Below are 22563 nucleotides of genomic sequence, written 5' to 3' on the forward strand. Positions count from 1 at the left end.
AAAGCCATCTGGGTGACTTTGGGCCAATCACCAGGAGACGGTGAGTTCTAGTCCCACCTTAGGCATGAAAGCCGTCTGGGTGACTTTGGGCCAATCACCAGGAGACGGTGAGTTCTAGTCCCACCTTAGGCATGAAAGCCGTCTGGGTGACTTTGGGCCAATCACCAGGAGACGGTGAGTTCTAGTCCCGCCTTAGGCATGAAAGCCCGCTGGGTGACTTTGGGCCAATCACCAGGAGACGGTGAGTTCTAGTCCCGCCTTAGGCATGAAAGCCGTCTGGGTGACTTTGGGCCAATCACCAGGAGACGGTGAGTTCTAGTCCCGCCTTAGGCATGAAAGCCATCTGGGTGACTTTGGGCCAATCACCAGGAGACGGTGAGTTCTAGTCCCACCTTAGGCATGAAAGCCATCTGGGTGACTTTGGGCCAATCACCAGGAGACGGTGAGTTCTAGTCCCGTCTTAATCATGAAAGCCAGCTGGGTGACTTTGGGCTGGTTTCTCTCTCTCTCTGCCCAAACACCTCACAGGGTTGTTGTTATGGGAGCTTCATCACTGGAAGCTTTCAATAAGAGACTGGACTGCCATCTGTCAGAAATGGTGTTGGGTCTCCTGTTTTGGGGGGTTGGACTAGATGACCTACAAGGTCCCTTCCGACTCTGTTATTCTATTCTAAATAAAGAAACTGCGTTGGGGTGTCTAGCCTCCCTTTTTAAAGAAGTGGGATAAAAACTGAAAGACAAGGAGGAGGGTGCAAATCTCCTTGCATCCCATAATACCACTGTCAAGAAAATACATGCTCTTCCAACGAAGCATTAATCGGAAATCTCAAGGGGAAATCTCCTTGGTGCCGAATCCTCAATCTACTTCATATCTCCAATCGCAGTTGGGGAAAGTGCCAGCTTTTCAAAGACGGAGACTTATAAAGTCATTTTTCCAGAATTATTTTCTTTTGGTTATTTTCTTAAAACAAAAACAAAAACGAGGAGTCTCTGAACGTCGTGTTTTTCTGCATCGTGGCATCCTTAACCTCGGACAATTCCACTCAAGAATTTGGTAAGTGGATGATTTCTGCCCTGTCAGTTGTGACCGTCCGAATAGCTTTTCCAAGTTTGGCTTTGTAAAGAGAGATCCAGCTATTCCCTTTTAAAATAAAATAATAATTTTTTTAAAAAGTCCCGATCTTTGTAAACACCTCACTTGACTAGCGAAAACTGCTTGATTTCAAACGATATTTGAAAGTCGAGGCAATCCTTATTTGGACCGCTTGCTAGGAAGACAATTTGAAAATTTTAAGGCTTTGCTATATTTGAGGAAAAATTACTTTCCTTTATTATTCTGTTCTGCAAGTCTCTCTTTCCATCCGCACATTTCTGTGAAAAAACAGAAGCTGGTAGAACAGCAATGGGTCACTCACAGTGTTTTATGGTGAGAGAAAGAGATAGACAGAGAGAGAGAGAGAGAGAGAGAGAATGTGTGTAAGAAAGTGAATGAGAGAGAATAGGAGAGAAAGAATGAGAGACAGAGAGGGGATGAGAGAGAATGAGAAGGAGGAGGAGGAGGAGGAGGAGGAGGAGGAGGAGGACTGTGGGGTCCTTGGTGCTCTCTGAGCTTGGTTGCTTTCTTGCAGACATTTCATTACGCAACTAAGTAATATCATCAGTGCTCTTGTTATCACATCATGCCTGGCACTGATGATGTTAGCTAGTTGGGTAATGAAACGTCTGCAAGAAACCAACCAAGCTCAGAGACCACCAAGGACCCCTCAAATAGTCCTCTCTTCCCAAACGGGATTAAGCACCCGTAGTAATCAGCTACAATGGCTTTTGTACATGCTGGAGATTGTGGGAGCAGCGAAGCTATGTTGTCCAGCGTTGGAATCTCAGAAAACATTGCCATGTAGAATCTAGAATCAGAATAGATCTGGAAGGGACCTTGGAGGTCTTCTAGTCCAACCCCCTGCTCAGGCAGGAGACCCTATACCAACCCAGACAAGTGGCTGTCCAGTCTCTTCTTAAAAAACCTCCAGTGTTGGAGCACCCAGAACTTCTGGTGGCAAGTGGTTCCACTGGTGAATTGTCCTCACTGTTAGGGAGTTTCTCCTTAATTCCAGGTTGCTTCTCTCCTGGATTAGTTTCCATCCGTTGCTTCTTGTCCTTTCCTGTGCTGTAGACTCTCACAGTAAAGATAGTCCTCAACTTACAAGCATTCGTTGAGTGACCGTTTGAAGTTACGAGGGCCCTGAAACCAACACCTGTTTTTGACCCTCCTCTTGTAAGGTCAAGAGTTAGAGTCAAAGCCAAGGTTGTTCTTTTGGCAGGAGGAAAAAAATGTGCCATAACTTGAAAAAGGCGCAGGATCTCTGTTTACAACAGACTCGCCCAGCGCTAATCTGTCCATCCCATCTTTAGATATTAGATAACTTTTATTGTCATTTTTTTTACTGTGGGCACAATGGCACACATTAGAAATGAAATTTGGTTGCTTGCTCTCAAAGTGTACATACATAACACTCATTTAAAACATACTATATACAACACAGGTATAGACCTACACCCTTACCTATAACTAACATATAAACATTAATCACTGTCCATCTTGAATACATAACGGAAGGAGGAAGCTTTAGAGTTCACAAAACTGTGACTGAATCTGGATGTTCTGCTGCGGATACCACGGAGCCCCTTCCTCCCAGAAGGTAGCCAGGAAAACAGGTCGTGAAGAGGGTGTGTCGTGTCCCAGACAATCTTGTGGACCCTACTCAAGCAACGCTTCTGTGCCAAGTCCTGGATGGGAGGGAGGGAAGGAACTGCCAATGATCTGTTCTTACTGTCCTCACCACTCTCTGCACCGCCCTCCTGTCCGAAGCTGGGATGCTTCCAAACCAGATCATAATGCCATATGACAGGATGCTCTGTAGAAAGTGGTGAGGACAGGGGAAGGAAGATGTGCTTTTTTCACGCGGCGCAGGAAATGCAGGCGCTGCCGTGCCCGCTTCACCTGTGTCTCGCTGTTGAGCGACCAAGCTAGTTGATTATTAGGAGATGGAGATGGAAATGGAGAATGAGATAACATGGTGGAGGTGGAGGTGGTGGAGAGGGAGATAAGATGGAGGTGGAAGTGGAGATGGAAAAGAGGGTGGAAAGAGAGAGAGAAAAGGAAAAGGAGGGAGAGAGAGAGAAATTACCTTCCTCCCAGAAGGGAACAAGGAAAACAGGCTGTGAAGAGGACGTGTCGTGTCCCAGACAATCTTACGGACCCTGCTCAAGCAACGCTTCTGTGCCACATCCTGGATGGAGGGGAGGGAACTGCCAAGGATCTGTTCTTACTGTCCTCACCACTCTCTGCACCGCCTTCCTGTCCGAAGCGGTGATGCTTCCAAACCGGACTGTGGTGCCGTATGACAGGATGCTCTCGATCGTCCCTCTGTGGAAAGTGGTCAGGACAGGGGAAGGAAGATGTGCTTTTCTCACACGACGCAGGAAATGCAGGCGCTGCCGGGCCGGCTTCATCTGTGTCTGACTGTGGAGCAACCAAGCCAGCCTACTTGTTAACTGCACACCCAGGAATTTGATGCTGGTATCCGTCTCCACAGGGGAATCATTAATGCACAGAGAAGTGTGGCCGTGCCTGCCTTTCCTGAAATCAACATCGATCTCTAATGATCTTCTAACGTCTTCTCCCCTTCAACAGGTCGGTCACCTTCACAGATGGTGGTCTCGGTCTCCTGCGCCGGGATGCCATGGCGGCTCAGCCCCTGCCCCCTTGCCTTCAGCTCGTATGCCAGCTGCCCCTCTTTGCCCTCCTTGAACCTCCACAGGGCTGTCACCTTAGGGACGATCCTGACGCTTTCTCTGGTCTGTTGCCCAGCCCTAAAGCTCGGTCTGCTGGGACCTTGGTCCCGCGACTCCTTCTTCTCCGAGGCCCTGCCTGACGTCGCTGCTCAGCTAGCCATGGAGAGGATAAAGAAGGATCCTTCCCTCTCTGCGATCCACCGACTGGATTACGTCTTGTTGGAGGAAGATGGCCAGGCTTGGAAAGCACTTGCTCAATTTGCTGACTCTTCCAAGAATCTGTCGGCCTTCGTAGGGCCGCTGAATCCTAGTCATTGCGAGGCTGCCTCTTGGCTCGCTCAAGGCTGGAACAAACCCATGTTATCTTGGGCCTGCCTAGAAGGCCACCAAGATAATCCGATCAACGAACCCACATTTATAAGAACGTTGCCTCCTGCGGCTGCTGTACTCCTCACCGTGTTGAGGTATTTCAGCTGGGCTCACGTCGGCATCGTCTCTTCCGAGGGGGACCTTTGGGTGGGCACGGCCCACAAGCTGGCTAGTGTCCTCAGAAGCCACGGGCTACCCGTGGCTCTGGTTACGTCTACCGGGACAGAAACGGAAAAAGTAGAAGAGACTTGGAGCAAGATTCAAGCTGCTGGAACTATCAAAGGTAAACGGGGAAATGTTCCGGATGGGAAACTAACGAAATGTAGATTGATCAGGTCCCACCTAGATCGCAAAGTCTTGGAAAACCTTTCAAGATTCAGTGGAAGCAAACATTCGGAGCTGAGGGCCCCAGCTGTTCTCTGAGCTTTGCATTTCTCAGGTAGATGTTTAATGACCCAACTAGGTCACATCATCAGTGTTGGAAGGGGGGTGGGGGTGGCGTTCGCTCTCCACTTCTAGACTAAGGGCTTGGCCTGCCGGCGTTGGTGGAAATGCCTCTCGGGGATCCCTTGATTAGGCTGTGGTTTTATTTTTTTTGTTTTTTTTAATCCCATTTATATCCTGCCCTTCTCCGAAGACTCAAGGCGGCTTACAATTTAAGCACAAACCAATAGCCTTCATTCTATGTATATGCCTGCTTATTAGGGCTTTCGCGCCCCCCCCAGTGGCATTATTACAAAGTCAGCTTAATTGCCCCCAACAATCTGGGTCCTCATTTTACCTACCTCGGAAGGATGGAAGGCTGAGTCAACCTTGAGCCTGGTGGGACTCGAACCTGCACTAATTGCAGGCAGCTGGTGTCACTTAAGGAGGCATTAGCCCACTGCGCCACCGAGGCTAAGGTTTACTCTTAGTTTGTCTGAGCTGGTAGTTCCTTGATTGAGGAATTGTTTATTCCTTGATCGTTGGTCTAACATTGGCCTTCCTTCCTTCCTTCCTTCCTTCCTTCCTTCCTTCCTTCCTTCCTTCCTTCCTTCCTTCCTTCCTCTTCTCCTTCCTTCTTTTTCCCCTCTTCTTTCTTTCCCCTTTCCTTTCTCTTTTGTTCTTTCCTCCCTCTCCCCCTTCCCCTTCCTCCCTTCCTTTCCCTTTTCCTTCCCCTTCCTTCCTTCCTTCCTTCCTTCCTTCCTTCCTTCCTTCCTCCCTCCTTCCCTCCCTCGGTCCCTTCTTTCCTCCCTCCTTCCCTCCCTCCCTCCTTCAGTTCCTTCCTTCCTTCCTTCCTTCCTTCCTTCCTTCCTTCCTTCCTTCCTTCCTTCCTTCCTTCCTTCCTTCCTTCCTTCCTTCCTATCTTTCCTTCCTTCCTTCCTCCCTTCCCCTTCCCCTTTTTCTCCCTCCCTCCCTTCTTTCTCTTTCTCTTGCCTTCCCTTTCTCTTTTGTTCCTTCCTCCCTTCCCCTTCCCCTTCCCCTTTTCCTTCCTCCCTCCCTCCTCCCTTCTTCCCTTCCTTCTTTCTCTCCCTCCTTTCTTTCCCCTTCTCTTTCTCTTTTGTTCCTTCCTTCCTTCCTCCCTCCCTCCTTCCCTTCCTGCCTTCTTCCTCTCCCTCTTCTTTCTTTCTCCTTCCCTTTCTCTTTTGTTCCTTCCTTCCTCCCTCCTTTCCCCTTCCCCTTTTCCTTCCTCCTTCCCTCCCTCCCTTCCCTCAACAACTGTCTCCCTTGGCAATAGAAATTTGGGGCTCAACGGCGGTCGTACGTCGAGGACTCCCTGTAACAAATTCAAGTCTCCAACTGGCCTTTCCACTTTAACGGTCGGGCGCGCGCTCATCCTCTTGCAGGGGGCTGGACTAGAAGACCTCCAGGGTCCCTTCCAACTCTGTTATTCTGGTTAATTTGGTCTTTCTCCTCCTGCCCCCCCCCACTCCCTCTCCTGTGGAAGCAGAAAGCTTTAACCTCTTCCTTCCTTCCTTCCTTCCTTCCTTCCTTCCTTCCTTCCTTCCTTCCTTCCTTCCTTCCTTCCCTCCCCCCAGTGCTTCTGCTCTGCATGGCGTCTGCTCTCACTGGGGGGGAAGACCAGGCCACCTTCCTCACCAAAGCCCAGGAACTGGGGCTGGCCGACGGCAGGTACCTCTTTCTGCCCTACGACACCCTTTTCTACAGCCTGCCCTATGGGAACCATTCCTATTTCCTTCTGGAAAACGACGGCAACTTCCGGAAGGCCTACGACGCTGTGCTGACCATCACTCTGCAGTCTGGAGAGTCGACTTTCTACGAAGCTTTTCGGGCGGCCCGAGAAAAGGGAGAAATCAAAGTGGATCTTGAACCTGAACAGGTCAGTCGGTCAGCATTAGTACCGCTTGTCCAAGTCCTAGTCAGGCCACACCTGGGACACCGCAGCCAGTTCTGGTCACCGTATCCCAAAAAAGAGGTTGAAGAGTTTGGAAAAAAAAATTCAGAGAAGAGCAACTAAGATAGGCCTGGAGACCAAAATGTACGAAGAATGGCTGCGGGACTTGGGTTTGGCTAGTCTAGAGAAAAGAAGAAATAGGGGAGACACGATAGCAACATGCCAGTATCTCAGGGGTTGCCACAAAGAAGAGGAGGGGGCCAGCTTGTTCACCAGAGAACCAGATGGGCAAGACGAGAAACAATGGTTGGAAACTGATTAAAGAGAGAAGGAACCTGGAATTAAGGAGAAAGTTCCTAACATTGAGGACAATTAACCAGTGGAACTGCTTGCCACCAGAAATCGTGGGTGTTCCATCACTGGAGGTTTTTAAGTAGAGGCTAGACCAGGGATAGGCAACCTTGGCCCCTTCGTGACTTCAACTCCCAGAATTCCTGAGCCAGCGTGGGGGAACTTTGGCCCCTTCATGACTCATGGACTTCAACTCCCAGAACTCCTGAGCCAGCGTGGGGGAACTATGGTTCCTTCGTGACTCCTGGACTTCAACTCCCAGAATTCCTCAGCCAGCATGGGGGAACTTTGGCCCCTTCATGACTTGTGGACTTCAACTCCCAGAATTCCTGAGCCAGCATGGGGGAACTATGGCCCCTTCGTGACTCGTGGACTTCAACTCCCAGAATTCCTGAGCCAGCAATGGGGGAACTATGGCCCCTTCGTGACTCATGGACTTCAACTCCCAGAACTCCTGAGCCAGCGTGGGGGAACTATGGTTCCTTCGTGACTCCTGGACTTCAACTCCCAGAATTCCTGAGCCAGCATGGGGGAACTATGGCCCCTTCATGACTTGTGGACTTCAACTCCCAGAATTCCTGAGCCAGCATGGGGGAACTATGGCCCCTTCGTGACTCGTGGACTTCAACTCCCAGAATTCCTGAGCCAGCAATGGGGGAACTATGGCCCCTTCGTGACTCGTAGACTTCAACTCCCAGAATTCCTGATTCGGCATGGCTCAGCTTTGAAACCTCTCCCTTTCCCCTCAGCATGGCTGGCTCAGGAATTCTGGGAGTTGAAGTCCATGAGTCATAAAAGAGCCAAGGTTGCCTACCCGTGGGCTAGACAGTCACCTGTCTGTGATGGTGTAGGTCAGGGGTAGGCAACCTCGGCTCTTTTATGACTCATGGACTTCAACTCCCAGAATTCCTGAGTCAACTAGCTGACTCAGGAATTCTGGGAGTTGAAGTCCACGAGTCATAAAAGAACCGAGGTTGCCTACCCCTGGTATAGGTTCTCCTGCTCAAGCGGGGGGCTGGACTAGAAGACCTCTAAGGTCCCTTCCAGCTCTATTCTATTCTATCCACACATAATTCTTGAGCCAGGGAGCCCAACATTTCTGGTGCTAAGCGGGACAGTTGTTAAGTGAGTTTTGCCCCCATTTTAGGACCTTTCTTGCCACGGTTGTTAAGTGAATCTGGATTCCCCATGGACTTAACTTGTCAGAAGGTCACCAAAGGGGATCCCAGGACACTGCGACCGTCATAAATGTGAGTCAGTTGCCAGGTGTCTGAATTTTGATGCCGTGAACATGGGGATGCTACAACGGTTGTAAGTGTGAAAAAGTAACTTTTTGCAGGGTTGCCGTTCTAACTTGAAACGGTCACTAAATTTATTTATTTATTTATTTTAATTCCATTTATATCCCCCCTTCTCCGAAGACTCAGGGCGGCTTACAAGCTTAGCAGTAAATGAACTGCTGGAAGTCGAGAACCAACTGTAGCTCGACATTCCTGCGTTTCTGTGCAGCCATAATATATTCAGGAGGATGTCAAGAGTGCTATCCGATTTTCAGGCTGGCTGCATTCAGACAACACACTTAACCTGGTTATGGAACTCATTATTTTTCTAGATTCAAACAAGATCTGCAGGCAAAAATCTAAGCAACCTGTGGATTGGTACCATGGTCCAAGCAATGCACACCCATTGAAGTTGCGCAAAACTAATCCATGCTCTTTCTTCTTTTTGATGAAGCTGATTATTAGGCACATAGTAACTATCACGGTGAGACCCAGTTTGGTGTCGTGGTTAATGCTTCAAGCTAGAAACCAGGAGTTTTAGTCCCGCCTTAGGCATGAAAGCCGATTGGGTGGCTTTGGGCCAATCACCAGGACACAGGGAGTTCAGTTCCACCTTAGGCATGAAAGCTAGTTGGGTTACTTTGGGCCAATCATCAGGAAACGGTGAGTTCTAGTCCCACCTTAGGCATGAAATCTAGCTGGGTGACTTTGGGCCAATCACAAGGAGATGGTGAGTTCTAGTCCCGCCTTAGGCGTGAAAGCTAGTTGGGTTACTTTGGGCAAATCATCAGGAGACGGAGAGTTCTAGTCTCGCCTTAGGCATGAAAGCTAGCTGGGTGATTTTGGGCCAATCACAAGGAGACGGTGAGTTCTAGTCCCGCCTTAGGCGTGAAAGCTAGTTGGGTTACTTTGGGCCAATCATCAGGAGACGGAGAGTTCTAGTCCCGCCTTAGGCATGAAAGCTAGTTGGGTTACTTTGGGCCAATCATCAGGAGACGGAGAGTTCTAGTCCCGCCTTAGGCATTTAAGCTAGTTGGGTTACTTTGGGCCAATCATCAGGCGACGGAGAGTTCTAGTCCCGCCTTAGGCATGAAAGCTAGCTGGGTGACTTTGGGCCAATCACAAGGAGATGGTGAGTTCTAGTCCCGCCTCAGGCATGAAAAATCAGCTGGGTGACTTTGGGCCACTCTCCCTCTCTCTCTCTCTTTCTCTCTCTCTCTCTCTCTCTCTCTCACACACACACACACACACACACACACACACACACACTCCTCTCTCATCCCCTCTGTCTCACTCTCTCTCTTAGACACATTCTCTCTCTCATCCTTTGTCTCTTTCTCCCTCCCTCTCTCTCTTTTTCTCTCTCTTACACACATTCTCTCATCTTTTCTCTCTCATTTTCTCTCTCTCTTTCTCTCATTCTCTCCACACACATTCTCTCTCTCATCCTTTCTCTCATTCTCTTTCCCATTCTCTCATCCTTTCTCTCTCTCATTCTCTCTTTCTCTTTTTCATTCTCTCTCTCTCTCTCTCTCTCATTTCTCTCACACACATTCTCTCTCTCATCCTTTCTCTCTCTCATTCTCTCTTTCTCTTTTTCATTCTCTCTCTCTCTCTCTCTCTCATTTCTCTCACACACATTCTCTCTCTCATCCTTTCTCTCTCTCATTCTCTCTTTCTCTTTTTCATTCTCTCTCTCTCTTTCTCTCTCTCATTTCTCTCACACACATTCTCTCTCTCATCCTTTCTCATTCTCTTTCCCATTCTCTCTCATCCTTTCTCTCTCTCATTCTCTCTTTCTCTTTTTCATTCTCTCTCTCTTTCTCTCTCTCATTTCTCTCACACACATTCTCTCTCTCATCCTTTCTCTCTCATCCTCTTTCCCATTCTCTCTCATCCTTTCTCTCTCTCATTCTCTCTTTCTCTTTTTCATTCTCTCTCTCTCTCTCTCTCATTTCTCTCACACACATTCTCTCTCTCATCCTTTCTCTCTCATCCTCTTTCCCATTCTCTCTCATCCTTTCTCTCTCTCATTCTCTCTTTCTCTTTTTCATTCTCTCTCTCTCTTTCTCTCTCTCATTTCTCTCACACACATTCTCTCTCTCATCCTTTCTCTCTCATTCTCTTTCCCATTCTCTCTCATCCTTTCTCTCTCTCATTCTCTCTTTCTCTTTTTCATTCTCTCTCTCTCTTTCTCTCTCTCATTTCTCTCACACACATTCTCTCTCTCATCCTTTCTCTCTCATCCTCTTTCCCATTCTCTCTCATCCTTTCTCTCTCTCATTCTCTCTTTCTCTTTTTCATTCTCTCTCTCTCTCTCTCTCTCATTTCTCTCACACACATTCTCTCTCTCATCCTTTCTCTCTCATCCTCTTTCCCATTCTCTCTCATCCTTTCTCTCTCTCATTCTCTCTTTCTCTTTTTCATTCTCTCTCTCTCTCTCTCTCATTTCTCTCACACACATTCTCTCTCTCATCCTTTCTCTCTCATCCTCTTTCCCATTCTCTCTCATCCTTTCTCTCTCTCATTCTCTCTTTCTCTTTTTCATTCTCTCTCTCTCTTTCTCTCTCTCATTTCTCTCACACACATTCTCTCTCTCATCCTTTCTCTCTCATTCTCTTTCCCATTCTCTCTCATCCTTTCTCTCTCTCATTCTCTCTTTCTCTTTTTCATTCTCTCTCTCTCTTTCTCTCTCTCATTTCTCTCACACACATTCTCTCTCTCATCCTTTCTCTCTCATTCTCTTTCCTATTCTCTCTCATCCTTTCTCTTTCTCTCTCTCTCATTCTCTCTCCCTCTCTCCCTCTCCCCCCCCTCTCTCCAACCCACCTCACAGGGTTGTTGCTGTGGGGAAGACTGGTGGAGGAAGGTGAGTTGGCTATGTTTGCCACCTTGAGTTATTTGTACAAACAATAAAGGTGGGATATAGGCAAATAAAATAAATACCTGAAAGCCTGGTGCCTTCGCTTCTGTTTTTTTGCAGGTCACTCCCCTCTTTGGGACAATCTACGACGCCATTTACCTGGTCGCGAAAGCCCTCGCCAAGGTCGCTCAGCCCCAAACGTCTGAACCCTCCGGAACAACCTTGATTCGACATGTCAGAAACTTGGACTTTGCCGGCTTCAGCCGCAGAATCCAAGTCGACAGCCAAGGACGGCCGCTGGCCAAATACGTCGTTCTGGACACGGATGGCAAAGGAAGTCAGCTGTACCCAACTTACCTGCTGGCAGCATCTTCGGGCAGGATGCGGCCCCTGGGGAGGGCAGTCCATTTCCCTGGAGGGAGACCCCCCCAGGCTGATTCGGCCTGCTGGTTCGAGCCCCAGGTCCTCTGCGAGAGAAACGACAGGTGTGAGTATCACACTTTGGGGAAAGCAAAAAGGTTCCTTTGCACAATTTTCACCCGGCAATTATGCCAAGAACTTTCTCCGAGACTCCAATTTCCTGCGGATCCGGGAATTGTCCCTTCCCTATGTTTGCCAGTCTATTATTATTGTTGTTGTTTGTTGTTGTTGTTGTTGTTGTTGTTGTTGTTGTTATTATTATTATTATTATTATTATTATTATTATTATTATTATTATTATGTAAAGGTAAAGGTTCCCCTGCACATGCGTGCTAGTCGTTTCTGACTCTAGGGGCCGGTGCTCATCTCCGTTTCAAAGCCGAAGAGCCAGCGCTTGTCCGAGGACGTCTCCGTGGTCATGTGGCCGGCATGACTAGACGCCAAAGGCGCATGGAATGCTGTTACCTTCCCACCGTAGTGGTCCCTATTTTTCTACTTGCATTTTTACGTGCTTTCGAACTGCTAGGTTGGCAGAAGCGGAGACAAGTAACAGGCGCTCACTCTGCTACGCGTCACTCGGGCTTCGACCCGCCAAACTGCCGACCTTCTGATCGACAAGCTCAGCGTCCTAACCCACTGAGCCACCGCGTCCCTACTACTACTACTACTACTACTACTATTATTATTATTATTATTATTATTATTATTATTATTATTATTATTATTATTATTATTATTATCATCATCATCTCTGTTTGTTGGCCAGATCCGGGACTGGAAATTGTAATTCTGCTACTGTCACCTCCTGTCTTCCTGGTTCTCTTTGGCCTGTACCTGGCCTGCCTCAACCGGTCAGTATTTATTTATTTCATTTTATTATTTCTGGTTTGCCACATTTATTAAGGGGATCGCAGCAGGTGTTAGCTTAGTAACACGGTGGTTAAGTGAATATGGCTTCCCCCATTGACTTTGCTTGTCCGATGGTCGCAAAAGGGGATCCCAGGACGCTGCAGCCGTCATAAACATGAGCCCGTTGCCAAGCCTCTGAATTTTGATCACCTGACCATAGGGGATGCTGCAAGGATCGTAAGCATGAAAAACGGTCATAAGTCACTTTTTTTCCAATGCCATTGTAGCTTTGAATGGTCGCTAATTGAATGACTGTAAGTCATGTGCTATTTATGTTTTATCATAATGCAATAAAGCAATACAAAAGTTAAGATGGGAGGCAGAGTGGCCTGGTTGAAACTTCGCCTGTTTTTATTGTGCACAAAAAACAGGTGGAGCTTCAACTGAATTGCTAGGCCCGCCATTTTGACTCTTTTGACCTCACCCTGCAAAATAATAATAATAATAATAATAATAATAATAATAATAATAATAATAATAATAATAATAATAATAATAATGGTACCTGGTTGATACCTAGGACACTGGCAGCAACCCGTGTCAACCATCAGCACCAGTCAATTTGAATGTTCAGTTGACTGAGGTTCATGTTTAATGAATAAAAGATAATAATAATAATGCATACAAGGTCAAAATTCAGAAGACAGCAACAGAGAGTTAAGTGCCGCCTATGCAAAGAAGCTGAAGAAACAGTGGACCACCGGCTAAGCTGCTGCAAGAAGATCGCACAGAATGACTACAAGCAGCGGCACGACAAAGTAGGAACAACGGTGCGTTGGAAGATCTGCAGGAAATGTCATTTGCCTGTAAGCAAGGACTGGTGGGATCATAAACTAGAGAAAGTCATAGAAAATGATAAAGTTAAACTGCTCTGGGATTTCAGAATTCAAACTGACAAGCACCTGCAACATAACACTCCAGACTTAACAATTGTTGATAAGAAAGACAAAAAAGTCTGGATTGTGGACGTGGCAGCGCCTGGAGATGGCAGAATAGACGAGAAAGAACTGGAGAAGATAACAAAATGCAAAGACCTACAAATAGAACGACTGTGGCAAAGGCAAGCAAGGGTAGTGCCAATAATAAGAGGCGCCTTGGGTGCAATCCCAAAACAACTGGAGCACCACCTGAACACCATCATCGGCATTGACAAATTCACCATTAGTCAATTGCAAAAGGCGGCCTTACTAGGAACTGCTTCCATCCTGGAACGAAATCTGTAATACCATCAAACATCCACATCTGCATATCCCAGGTCCTTGGTGAGGACTCGTTAGGTAGACAAAAATGCCAAATCCAGTCTGAACATCTAGCTTACTGTGCGATGAATAATAATAATAATAACAACATCATCATCATCATCAACAACAACAACAACAACAACAACAACAACAACAATAATAATAATAATAATAATTTCAGCTGTTTAGCACAGGGATCTTCAAACTTGGCCCTTTCATGACTTGTGGACTTCAACTCTGGCTGTGCGGTGATCAATAATAATGATAATAATAAAGTTGGAAGGGACCCTGGAGGTCATCTAGCCCAACCCCCTGCTCAGGGAGGAAACCCTGTACCATTTCAGACAAATGGCTGTCCAGTCTCTTCTTAAGTAACCAGCTTTATACTGCACGGTCAGTCTCCGCCCCATCCTCCACCAGTAATCCACTCCAGATTTTGCCCACCACCCGACCTCAGCATCCTTTATTTCTCAGGAGCTTTTGTGGGTGGCCCAATTAGCTAATGATTTCAGGAAATAAATTGTGCTAAGTAAAGAAATCTTAAAGAGCAATTATTGCAAGCAAGATGCTTGGATTCCTCTGACAATTCAAGCAGGGAGAGGGAATTACTGGCTTCCTGCCTCACCTCTGACAAAAATAACAACAATGCAAAATGATTAAGGGAGGCCAAAGAAGAAAACCCCCTCCAGCTGGATTCTTCCTATAGACCTGATGCGAGAGATTGTGCAAACTTAGCAACCGAAATCAAACATGTGTTGCTTTACAGCAGGGGTCTTCAAACTTTGGCCTTTTTATGACTCGTGGACTTCAACTCCCAGAATTCCTCAGCCAGGCACGCTGGCTCAGGAATTCTGGGAGTTGAAGTCCGTAAGTCATGAAGGGGCCATAGTTCCACCATGCTGGCTGAGGAATTCTGGGAGTTGAAGTCCACAAGTCATGAAGGGGCCTTAGCTCCCCCATGCTGGCTCAGGAATTCTGGGAGTTGAAGTCCACAAGTCGTGAAGGGGCCATAGTTCCCCCATGCTGGCTCAGGAATTCTGGGAGTTGAAGTCCACAAGTCATGAAGGGGCCATAGTTCCCCCATGCTGGCTCAGGAATTCTGGGAGTTGAAGTCCAGAAGTCGTGAAGGGGCCGTAGTTTTCCCCATGCTGGCTTAGGAATTCTGGGAGTTGAAGTCCAGAAGTCGTGAAGGGGCCGTAGTTTTCCCCATGCTGGCTCAGGAATTCTGGGAGTTGAAGTCCCCAAGTCATGAAGGGGCCATAGTTCCACCATGCTGGCTGAGGAATTCTGGGAGTTGAAGTCCACAAGTCATGAAGGGGCCTTAGCTCCCCCATGCTGGCTCAGGAATTCTGGGAGTTGAAGTCCACAAGTCATGAAGGGGCCATAGTTCCCCCATGCTGGCTGAGGAATTCTGGGAGTTGAAGTCCACAAGTCGTGAAGGGGCCGTAGTTCCCCCATGCTGGCTCAGGAATTCTGGGAGTTGAAGTCCCCAAGTCATGAAGGGGCCATAGTTCCCCCATGCTGGCTCAGGAATTCTGGGAGTTGAAGTCCAGAAGTCGTGAAGGGGCCGTAGTTTTCCCCATGCTGGCTCAGGAATTCTGGGAGTTGAGCTCCACAAGTCGTGAAGGGGCCAATTTTGAAGACCCCTGCCTTAAAGTTAGAAGGGGTATCAATAAGCCAATCTAGGCAGGCCCTGCATTACCGGTAGTCCTCGACTTACGACCTCAATTTTGGTCCTTAAGTGAGACTTTTGTTAAGCGATTTTGGCCTCATTTTACGGCCTTTCTTTGCCTCACTTCTTAAGTGAATCCCTACAGCTGTTAAGTGAGTAACATGGTTGTTAAGTGAGCCTGGCTTCCCCCGTTGACTTTGCTAGTCAGAAGGTCGCAAAAGGGGATCACGTGACCCTCCCCCGCGGGAACACTGCGACCCTCATAAGTGCCAGGGGCCCAAATTTTGGATCACGTGTCCGCGGGAATGCTGCAATGTTCCTAAGTGTGAAAAATGGTCAGAAGTCACTTTTTTAAAGTGCCGTTGTAACTTCAGTCACCTTGGTGGACTGTTGTTAAGTCGAGGACTGCCTATATGTGAAAAAAATGGGATGGTGGCCAAAGACTTATGCGTGTTTTCGATCTGTTTTTTCCCCCCAGAAATAGCCACCCCAACCGCCGACTTGTGAAAGGGTCCCAGAGGCTTTTTCTGACTTTAGACGATGTAACTTTTGTGAACACCAAAATCAGTAGAATGGTAGGTGATGGGAGACCGTCTCTCATTGACCCGGTTAAGGGGGGGGAGGTGTATGCCCAGGTGGGCAAAAAAGTCAAGATGGTGGCCAGTTGCATCAGTCGTATGTCACTTTTCCCAGTGCCCTTATAACTTCAAGAGGGTCCTTAAATGAATGGTTGTAAATCAAGGACTATACCTGTCATGGTTCCGACAGATGGAACTCTTCAAAGAACTTCGAGGCTTTGTTTGCCTTAAAGAATCTTTATTGGAGTAGCATAGCATTGGCACTAACACAATCGAAGCCAAAAACTGGGTTCCCTTCCCCTGGGCACATAGTATCAAAGCACAATTCCCTCCTCCAATTAACAGTCATAAATCACATTCCCCGATTAGTTTGAAATGCGGGCTTCCCCTCCAGTTCTCCATCCTGCCAATTCTTATCATCTCTTATGTCAATAACCTTGGTTCTCACACTAGGTTCAGCCTTATTATGTCTAGCTAAACTCTCATGCACCTTCCTCCCCCCAGCATCATTTAACTCTAACTCTAAGAGTAAAACATAACAAGAAAATGGTTGCATGTCCCATCTGTTGTCAAAGCAAAAACATTCGATGTTAGCAGCGTTGACAATACCTCTATATGGTCTTTCCCCCCCCGCCCCCTCCTTGGTTTCCATCTTTGCTTAATTCCTGGCTGTGCAGGTAGTCCTCAGCTTACGACCACAGCAGAGCCCCAAATGTCTGTTGTCAAGTCAGTCTTGCCCCATTGTACGACCTTTCTTGCCCCCGTTGTTAAGTGAATCACTGCAGTTGTTCAGTTAGTAACACGGTTGTTAAGTGAATCCGTCTTTCCCCCCATTGACTTGGCTTGTCAGAAGTTTGCAAAAGGGGATCATGTGACACACACACACACACTCACACACCTGTGACACTGCGACGGTCATAAGTGTGAACCACTGGGACATCACCCCGGGACACTGCAACCGTCATAAATAGGAGTCAGTTGCCAAGCGTCCAACTTGCTTAATTCCTGGCTGTTCTTGCTTGCTTCCCCAGAGGTTAACTCTTGACAACCTCAGCGAGTCAAAGAGCTGCTCCGAAGAACTCAGCCTCCGATCCGTAACCCACTCATTGTCCGTGAAAAGCACAACTCTGACCTACGAAACCTCTAACGTGGCTGTGCACGAGGTAATGGGGACCTTAACGGCGTAGGAGCAACGAGGATTTCTTGAGATCCCTCTCCATCGATATTGATGAAGCCCAAATTAGTGGCAGAGACAAAAATGGGGGAATGTTAGCTCCACAAGGTAGACCAGACCAAGGAAGTATGTACAGTATGTCAGGACCCCTTTATTTCTTCATTTTATTTTATTTTATTTTATTCGTATCCCACCTTCGTTATTTTCATAAGCAACTCAGGATGGCAAACATGCCTAATACTCTTCCCATTTTCCCCACAACAACCCTGTGAGGTTGGTTGGGCTGAGAGAGAGGGACTGGCCCAAAGTCTAGAACTCACTGCCCCCTGGTGATTGGCCCAAAGTCACCCAGCTAACTTTCATACCCAAAGTGGGACTAGAACTCCCAGTGTCCTGGTGATTGGCCCAGTCACCTAGCTGGCCTTCATGGGTAAGACGTGACCAGAACTCCCAGTTTTCTGGTGACTGGCCCAAAGTCACCCAGCTGGCTTTCATGGCTAAGGTGGGACTAGAACTCCCTGTCTCCTGGTGATTGGCCCAAAGTCACTCAGCTATCTTTTGTCTCTAAGGCAAAACTAGAGCTCACTGTCTCCTGGTGATTGGCCCAAAGTCACCCAGCTATCTTTTGTCTCTAAGGCAGAACTAGAACTCACTGTCTCCTGGTGATTGGCCCAAAGTCACCCAGGTACCTTTCACCTCTAAGGCAGAACTAGAACTCACTGTCTCCTGGTGATTGGCCCAAAGTCATCCAGCTATCTTTTGTCTCTAAGGCAGAACTAGAACTCACTGTCTCCTGGTGATTGGCCCAAAGTCACCCAGGTACCTTTCACCTCTAAGGCAGAAGTAGAACTCACTGTCTCCTGGTCATTGGCCCAAAGTAATCCAGCTATCTTTTGTCTCTAAGGCAGAACTAGAACTCACTGTCCCTGGTGATTGTCCCAAAGTCTCCCAGCTACCTTTCCTGTTTAAAGCAGGAACTAGAACTCACTGTCTCCTGGAGTCTAGTCTGGAGCCTTAACCACTATTAGATCTTTTATTGTAAAGCTTTTGTCCTGGTTCTGACAGATGAAACTCTTCAAAGAACTTTGAGGCATTGTTACCTTAAAGAATCTTTATTTGAGTAAGCATAGCATCAGCACTAACCCAATCGAAGCCAAAAACTGGGTTCCCCTCCCCTGAGCACATAGTATCAAAGCACAATTCCCTCCTCCAATTAACAGTCATAAATCACTTTCCCCAATTAGTTTGAAGCGAGGGCTTCCTCTCCAGCTCTCCAGCCCGCCAATTCTTTTATCCTCTCTTATTTCAATAACCTTGGTTCTCACACTAGGTTCAGCCTTGTTATGTCTAGCTAGACTGTCATGCACCTTCCTTCCCCTCCCCGTCTCCATCTGTTGTCAATGCAAAAGCATCCAATGCGTTGACAGCGATAGTAACAAAATCTTGCAAGTCTGAATATACTCCTCCCACTTTTATTTTCATATGAACTAGGGAGGGATCAGTCTGGGGTGTTTTCTCAAGTTATTTTCTTTGTCTGGGCTTAATCCCCATTTATCTTGGTAGCCAGGGCTTTTTTTTCTCATAGAACACTCAGAACGGAGTTCCGGCACCTTTTTTGGATGGCACCTTGTAGGGTAGGCAAGGCGGGTTGTATGACATGTGTGAGTTCCGGCACCTTTTTCTTTTACAAAAAAAGCACTGTTGGTAGCATCCAAATGGCTGAAGTTATCCATGGTCCTTGCACTTACAACCGTCATAGTGTCCCCACACTCAAGAGATCGCAATTCAAGTTATTGGCAACCTTGTGTATTTACAATGGTTGCAATGCCCCGGGATCACTTGATCACCACTGGTGACTTCTCAGGGATCCTCTGATGAGCAAAATCAATTGGCAGAGCCAGATTTGTTTAACAAGCGCGGGATTCCCGTAAGGATCCCAGTAAAAAAGTTTGCAAAATCAGTTATGGCTCACTTAATGATTGCTTGGTGAAGGAGGTCCTGGTGCCATTTGTGGTCGTAAGTTGAGAACTGCCCATGGTTATATGAATGTTGGTTTTAAAAGATTTGTTCTGCTTGGACAGGGGAACTGGGTATGGCTGAAAAAAATGGAGACTGCGTTGACCACTGATTGGAAGCCACGCTCAACCCACGTACTCACCAAGGTACGTAGAAAGGGAGAGAGCAAATTGGGCCCTACATACACACCTTAACCCAGTGTTTCCCAATCTTGGCAACTTTAAGACAGGTGGACATCAATTCCCTGCAGGGATTATAAGTGTGAAAAACAGTCATAAGTCACATTTTGGCACCCTCAAAATGGAAGCAAAAGTCCTAGGTCCACAGGGGTAGGCAACCTTGGCTCTTTTAAGCCTCATGGACTTCATCTCCCAGAATTCCAGAGCCAGCATGGGGGAACTATGGCTCCTTCATGACTGGTGGACTTCAACTCCCAGAATTCCTGAGCCAGCATGGGGGAACTATGGCCCCTTCATGACTCATGGACTTCAACTCCCAGAATTCCTGAGCCAGCATGGGGGAACTATGGCCCCTTCATGACTTATGGACTTCAACTCCCAGAATTCCTGAGCCAGCATGGGGGAACTATGGCCCCTTCATGACTCGTAGACTTCAACTCCCAGAATTCCTGAGCCAGCATGGGGGAACTATGGCCCCTTCATGACTTATGGACTTCAACTCCCAGAATTCCTGAGCCAGCATGGGGGAACTATGGCCCCTTCATGACTAGCGGACTTCAACTCCAAGAATTCCTGAGCTAGCATGGGGGAACTATGGCCCCTTCATGACATGCGGACTTTGACTCCCAGAATTCCTGAGCCAGCATGGGGGAACTATGGCTCCTTCATGACTCGTGGACTTCAACTCCCAGAATTCCTCAGCCAGCATGGCTCAGCTTGGAAACTCTCCCTTTCCCCTCAGCATGGCTGGCTCAGGAATTCTGGGAGTTGAAGTCCACGAGTCATAAAAGAGCCAATGTTGCCTACCCCAGTCCTAGGAGATTCAATCATTTAAAAGAGATCAACCCTGACTGTTCAATGGAAGGACGGATCCTGAAGCTGAAGCTCAAATATTTTGGCCACCAAATGAGAAGAGAGGACTCCTGGGAAAAGACCACAATGTTGGGAAAGATGGCAGGCAAGAGGAGAAGGGGACAGCCGAGGAGGACATGGTTAGATAGGGTCATCAAGGCAAGGAACATGATTTCGGATGAACTCCAGGAGAAAGTGGAGGATGGGGGTGGGCTGACGTGCTATGGTCCACAGGGCCACAAAGAATCGTACACAACTTAGTGACTGAACAACAACAACAAAATGGGACCTCTCAGGTAGATGGACTTCTACTTCCACAATTTCCCAATCAGCCATGCTGGCTGGAGAATTCTGGGAGTTGAAGTCCACCCCTCTTAGAAGTCCCATCTTCTTCTTTTTGTTCAGTCACTGTGTCTGACTCTTCACAATCCTGTGGGCCACAGCACACCAGACACACACACCCATTCCCCCCCACACTTCTCCTGGAGTTTGTCCCAAATCATGTTTGCTGTGTTGATGACCCCATCTAACCATCTCCTCCTCTGCTGTCCCTTTCTCCTCTTGGCTTCCATCTTCGCCAATGTTGGGTTCTTCTCCAAGGAATCCTCATGTGGTGGCCAAAGGATTTGAGCTTTGGCTTCAGGATCCGTCCTTCCAAAGGAGAGTCAGGGTTGATTTCCTTTAGGATCGACTGATTGGATCTCCTTTGCGGTCCAAGGGGCTCTCAAGAATCTTCTCCAGCACCATAATTCGAAAGCACCACGTTCTTCGGCCCTCGGCCTTCCTTGGGGTCCAGCTCTCACTGTCACACGTTCCTACTGAAATTCAATCTTCACGTCTTATTTTACTGCAACAGAGGGAGTTGGAAGTCAACGCCTTTCGTTTCTTTCCCTCCCCTTCTCCACACTTTCTCTTGTCCCTTACTATTTGCTTTTGCATTTTCATATTTTGTTATAAACGAAGAAAATCGTAAGAATTCCAAGAAACTCCCAGAATTCTCCAGCCAGTGAGGAATTGTGGAAGCAGAAGAAGTCCATCTATCTGAGAAGTCTCATCTTCTTCTTGTTGTTGTTCAGTTGCTAAGTTGTTTTCCGATTCTTTGTGACCCCATGAACCACGGCACGCCAGCCACCCCCCCTCCGTGTCCTCCACTGTCTCCTGGAGTTTGTCCCAAATCATGTCCGTTGCGTTGATGACACTTTTTAACCATCTCCTCCTCTGCTCTCCTCTTCTCTTATTTCCTTCCATCTTTTCCAGGTGTCCTCTCTTCTCATTTGGTGGCCAAAATATTTGAGTTTTGGCTTCAGGATCTGTCCTTCCAAAGAACAGTCAGGGTTGATCTCTTTTAGGGTCAATGGATCAAATCTCCCTAGGACTTTTGCTTCCATGTTGAGGGTGCCAAGGTGGCCTTTTTCACTGAAGGATGTGACTTAGGACTGTCTTTCACGCTGAACGATCCTTGCTGCATCCCCTGTGGTCACATGACCAAAATTCAGGCTCTCTTGCCAGCTGGCTCATATGACAGAATAACAGAATAGCAGAGTTGGGAGGGACCTCGGAGGTCATCTAGTCCAACCCCCTGCTCAGGCAGGATGACGGGCGCATTGTCCTTGGGGGGTCACGTCATCTCATTTTGGGAACCTTCTGGCCAGCAAAGTCAACGGGCAAGCCAGATTCACTTAGCGACCAGGTTACTGATGTAACAACCACAATGTTTCACTTGAACAACCGCGGCAAGAAAGGTCATTAAAGTGGCACATAACTCACTTAGCCCATGTCTCACTCAGCAGCAGAAATTTAAGTCGAGGGCTACCTGTATTTTCTTAAACCGACCTCCTTGTTCTCTTCTTTGTTTTTTGATTTGTCTGTAGATGAGGGAGCTACGCCATGAGAATGTCAACCCCTTTCTAGGCCTTCTATCCGACACGGGTCTTTCTGCGGTTGTGATGGGTTTCTGCTCCAGGGGAAGCCTCCAGGACTTGCTACAAAACATGGACATAAAGTTAGACTGGATGTTTAAATCATCCCTTTTGATGGATTTAATTAAAGTAAGTCTCCCTCTGATTTCTCAATTTGCTGTGGCAGTAAGGCCCTCTCGCCGGAAAAACCAAATGCACAGATACCTTATAGGTGGTACCTTGTTCAATAGTAGTAACTGTGAGAGGGATCTCAGAGTCCTGGTGCACAATCCCTTAAATAGGAGCCAGCCGTGTGCTGCAGCTGCCAAAAAAGCCAATCCAATCCTGGGCTGCATTAACAGAGAATCGGGATCACAAAAAGAGGTAATACTGCTTTATAAGGCACTGGTAAACCATACTTGAATATTTTGTCCAGTTTTGGTCACCACGATGTAAACAAAGATGTTGAGACTCTAGAAAGAGTGCAGAGAAGAGCAACAAAGATGATCAGGGGACTGGAGGCTAAAACATATAAAGAACGGTTGCAGGGATTGAGTAGGTCTCGTTTAATGAAAAGAAGGACTAGAGGTGACATGATAGCAATCTTCCAATATCTCAGGAGCTGCCACAAAAA

General features: G+C 47.4%; 1 protein-coding gene across 1 annotated transcript in view; it reads left to right on the top strand.

Annotated features, from left to right (window-relative positions):
• The first annotated feature begins 672 nt into the window (after positions 1 to 672).
• The window catches only part of LOC310640309 (retinal guanylyl cyclase 2-like), a 43518-nt gene continuing 21627 nt past the window's right edge, over positions 673 to 22563 (top strand). The window contains exons 1-9 of the mRNA XM_083362524.1: positions 673 to 1054; positions 3692 to 4444; positions 6180 to 6481; positions 11111 to 11477; positions 12177 to 12261; positions 15711 to 15807; positions 16842 to 16973; positions 19066 to 19146; positions 21903 to 22079. Of these exons, the coding sequence (XP_083218650.1) occupies positions 3709 to 4444; positions 6180 to 6481; positions 11111 to 11477; positions 12177 to 12261; positions 15711 to 15807; positions 16842 to 16973; positions 19066 to 19146; positions 21903 to 22079 (1977 nt within the window). The 5' untranslated portion in view covers positions 673 to 1054; positions 3692 to 3708. The remainder of the gene's footprint in view (positions 1055 to 3691; positions 4445 to 6179; positions 6482 to 11110; positions 11478 to 12176; positions 12262 to 15710; positions 15808 to 16841; positions 16974 to 19065; positions 19147 to 21902; positions 22080 to 22563) is intronic.

The sequence above is a fragment of the Vipera ursinii genome (assembly GCF_947247035.1).
Source record: "Vipera ursinii genome assembly, chromosome: 4".
NCBI classification, from domain to species: Eukaryota; Metazoa; Chordata; class Lepidosauria; order Squamata; family Viperidae; genus Vipera; species Vipera ursinii.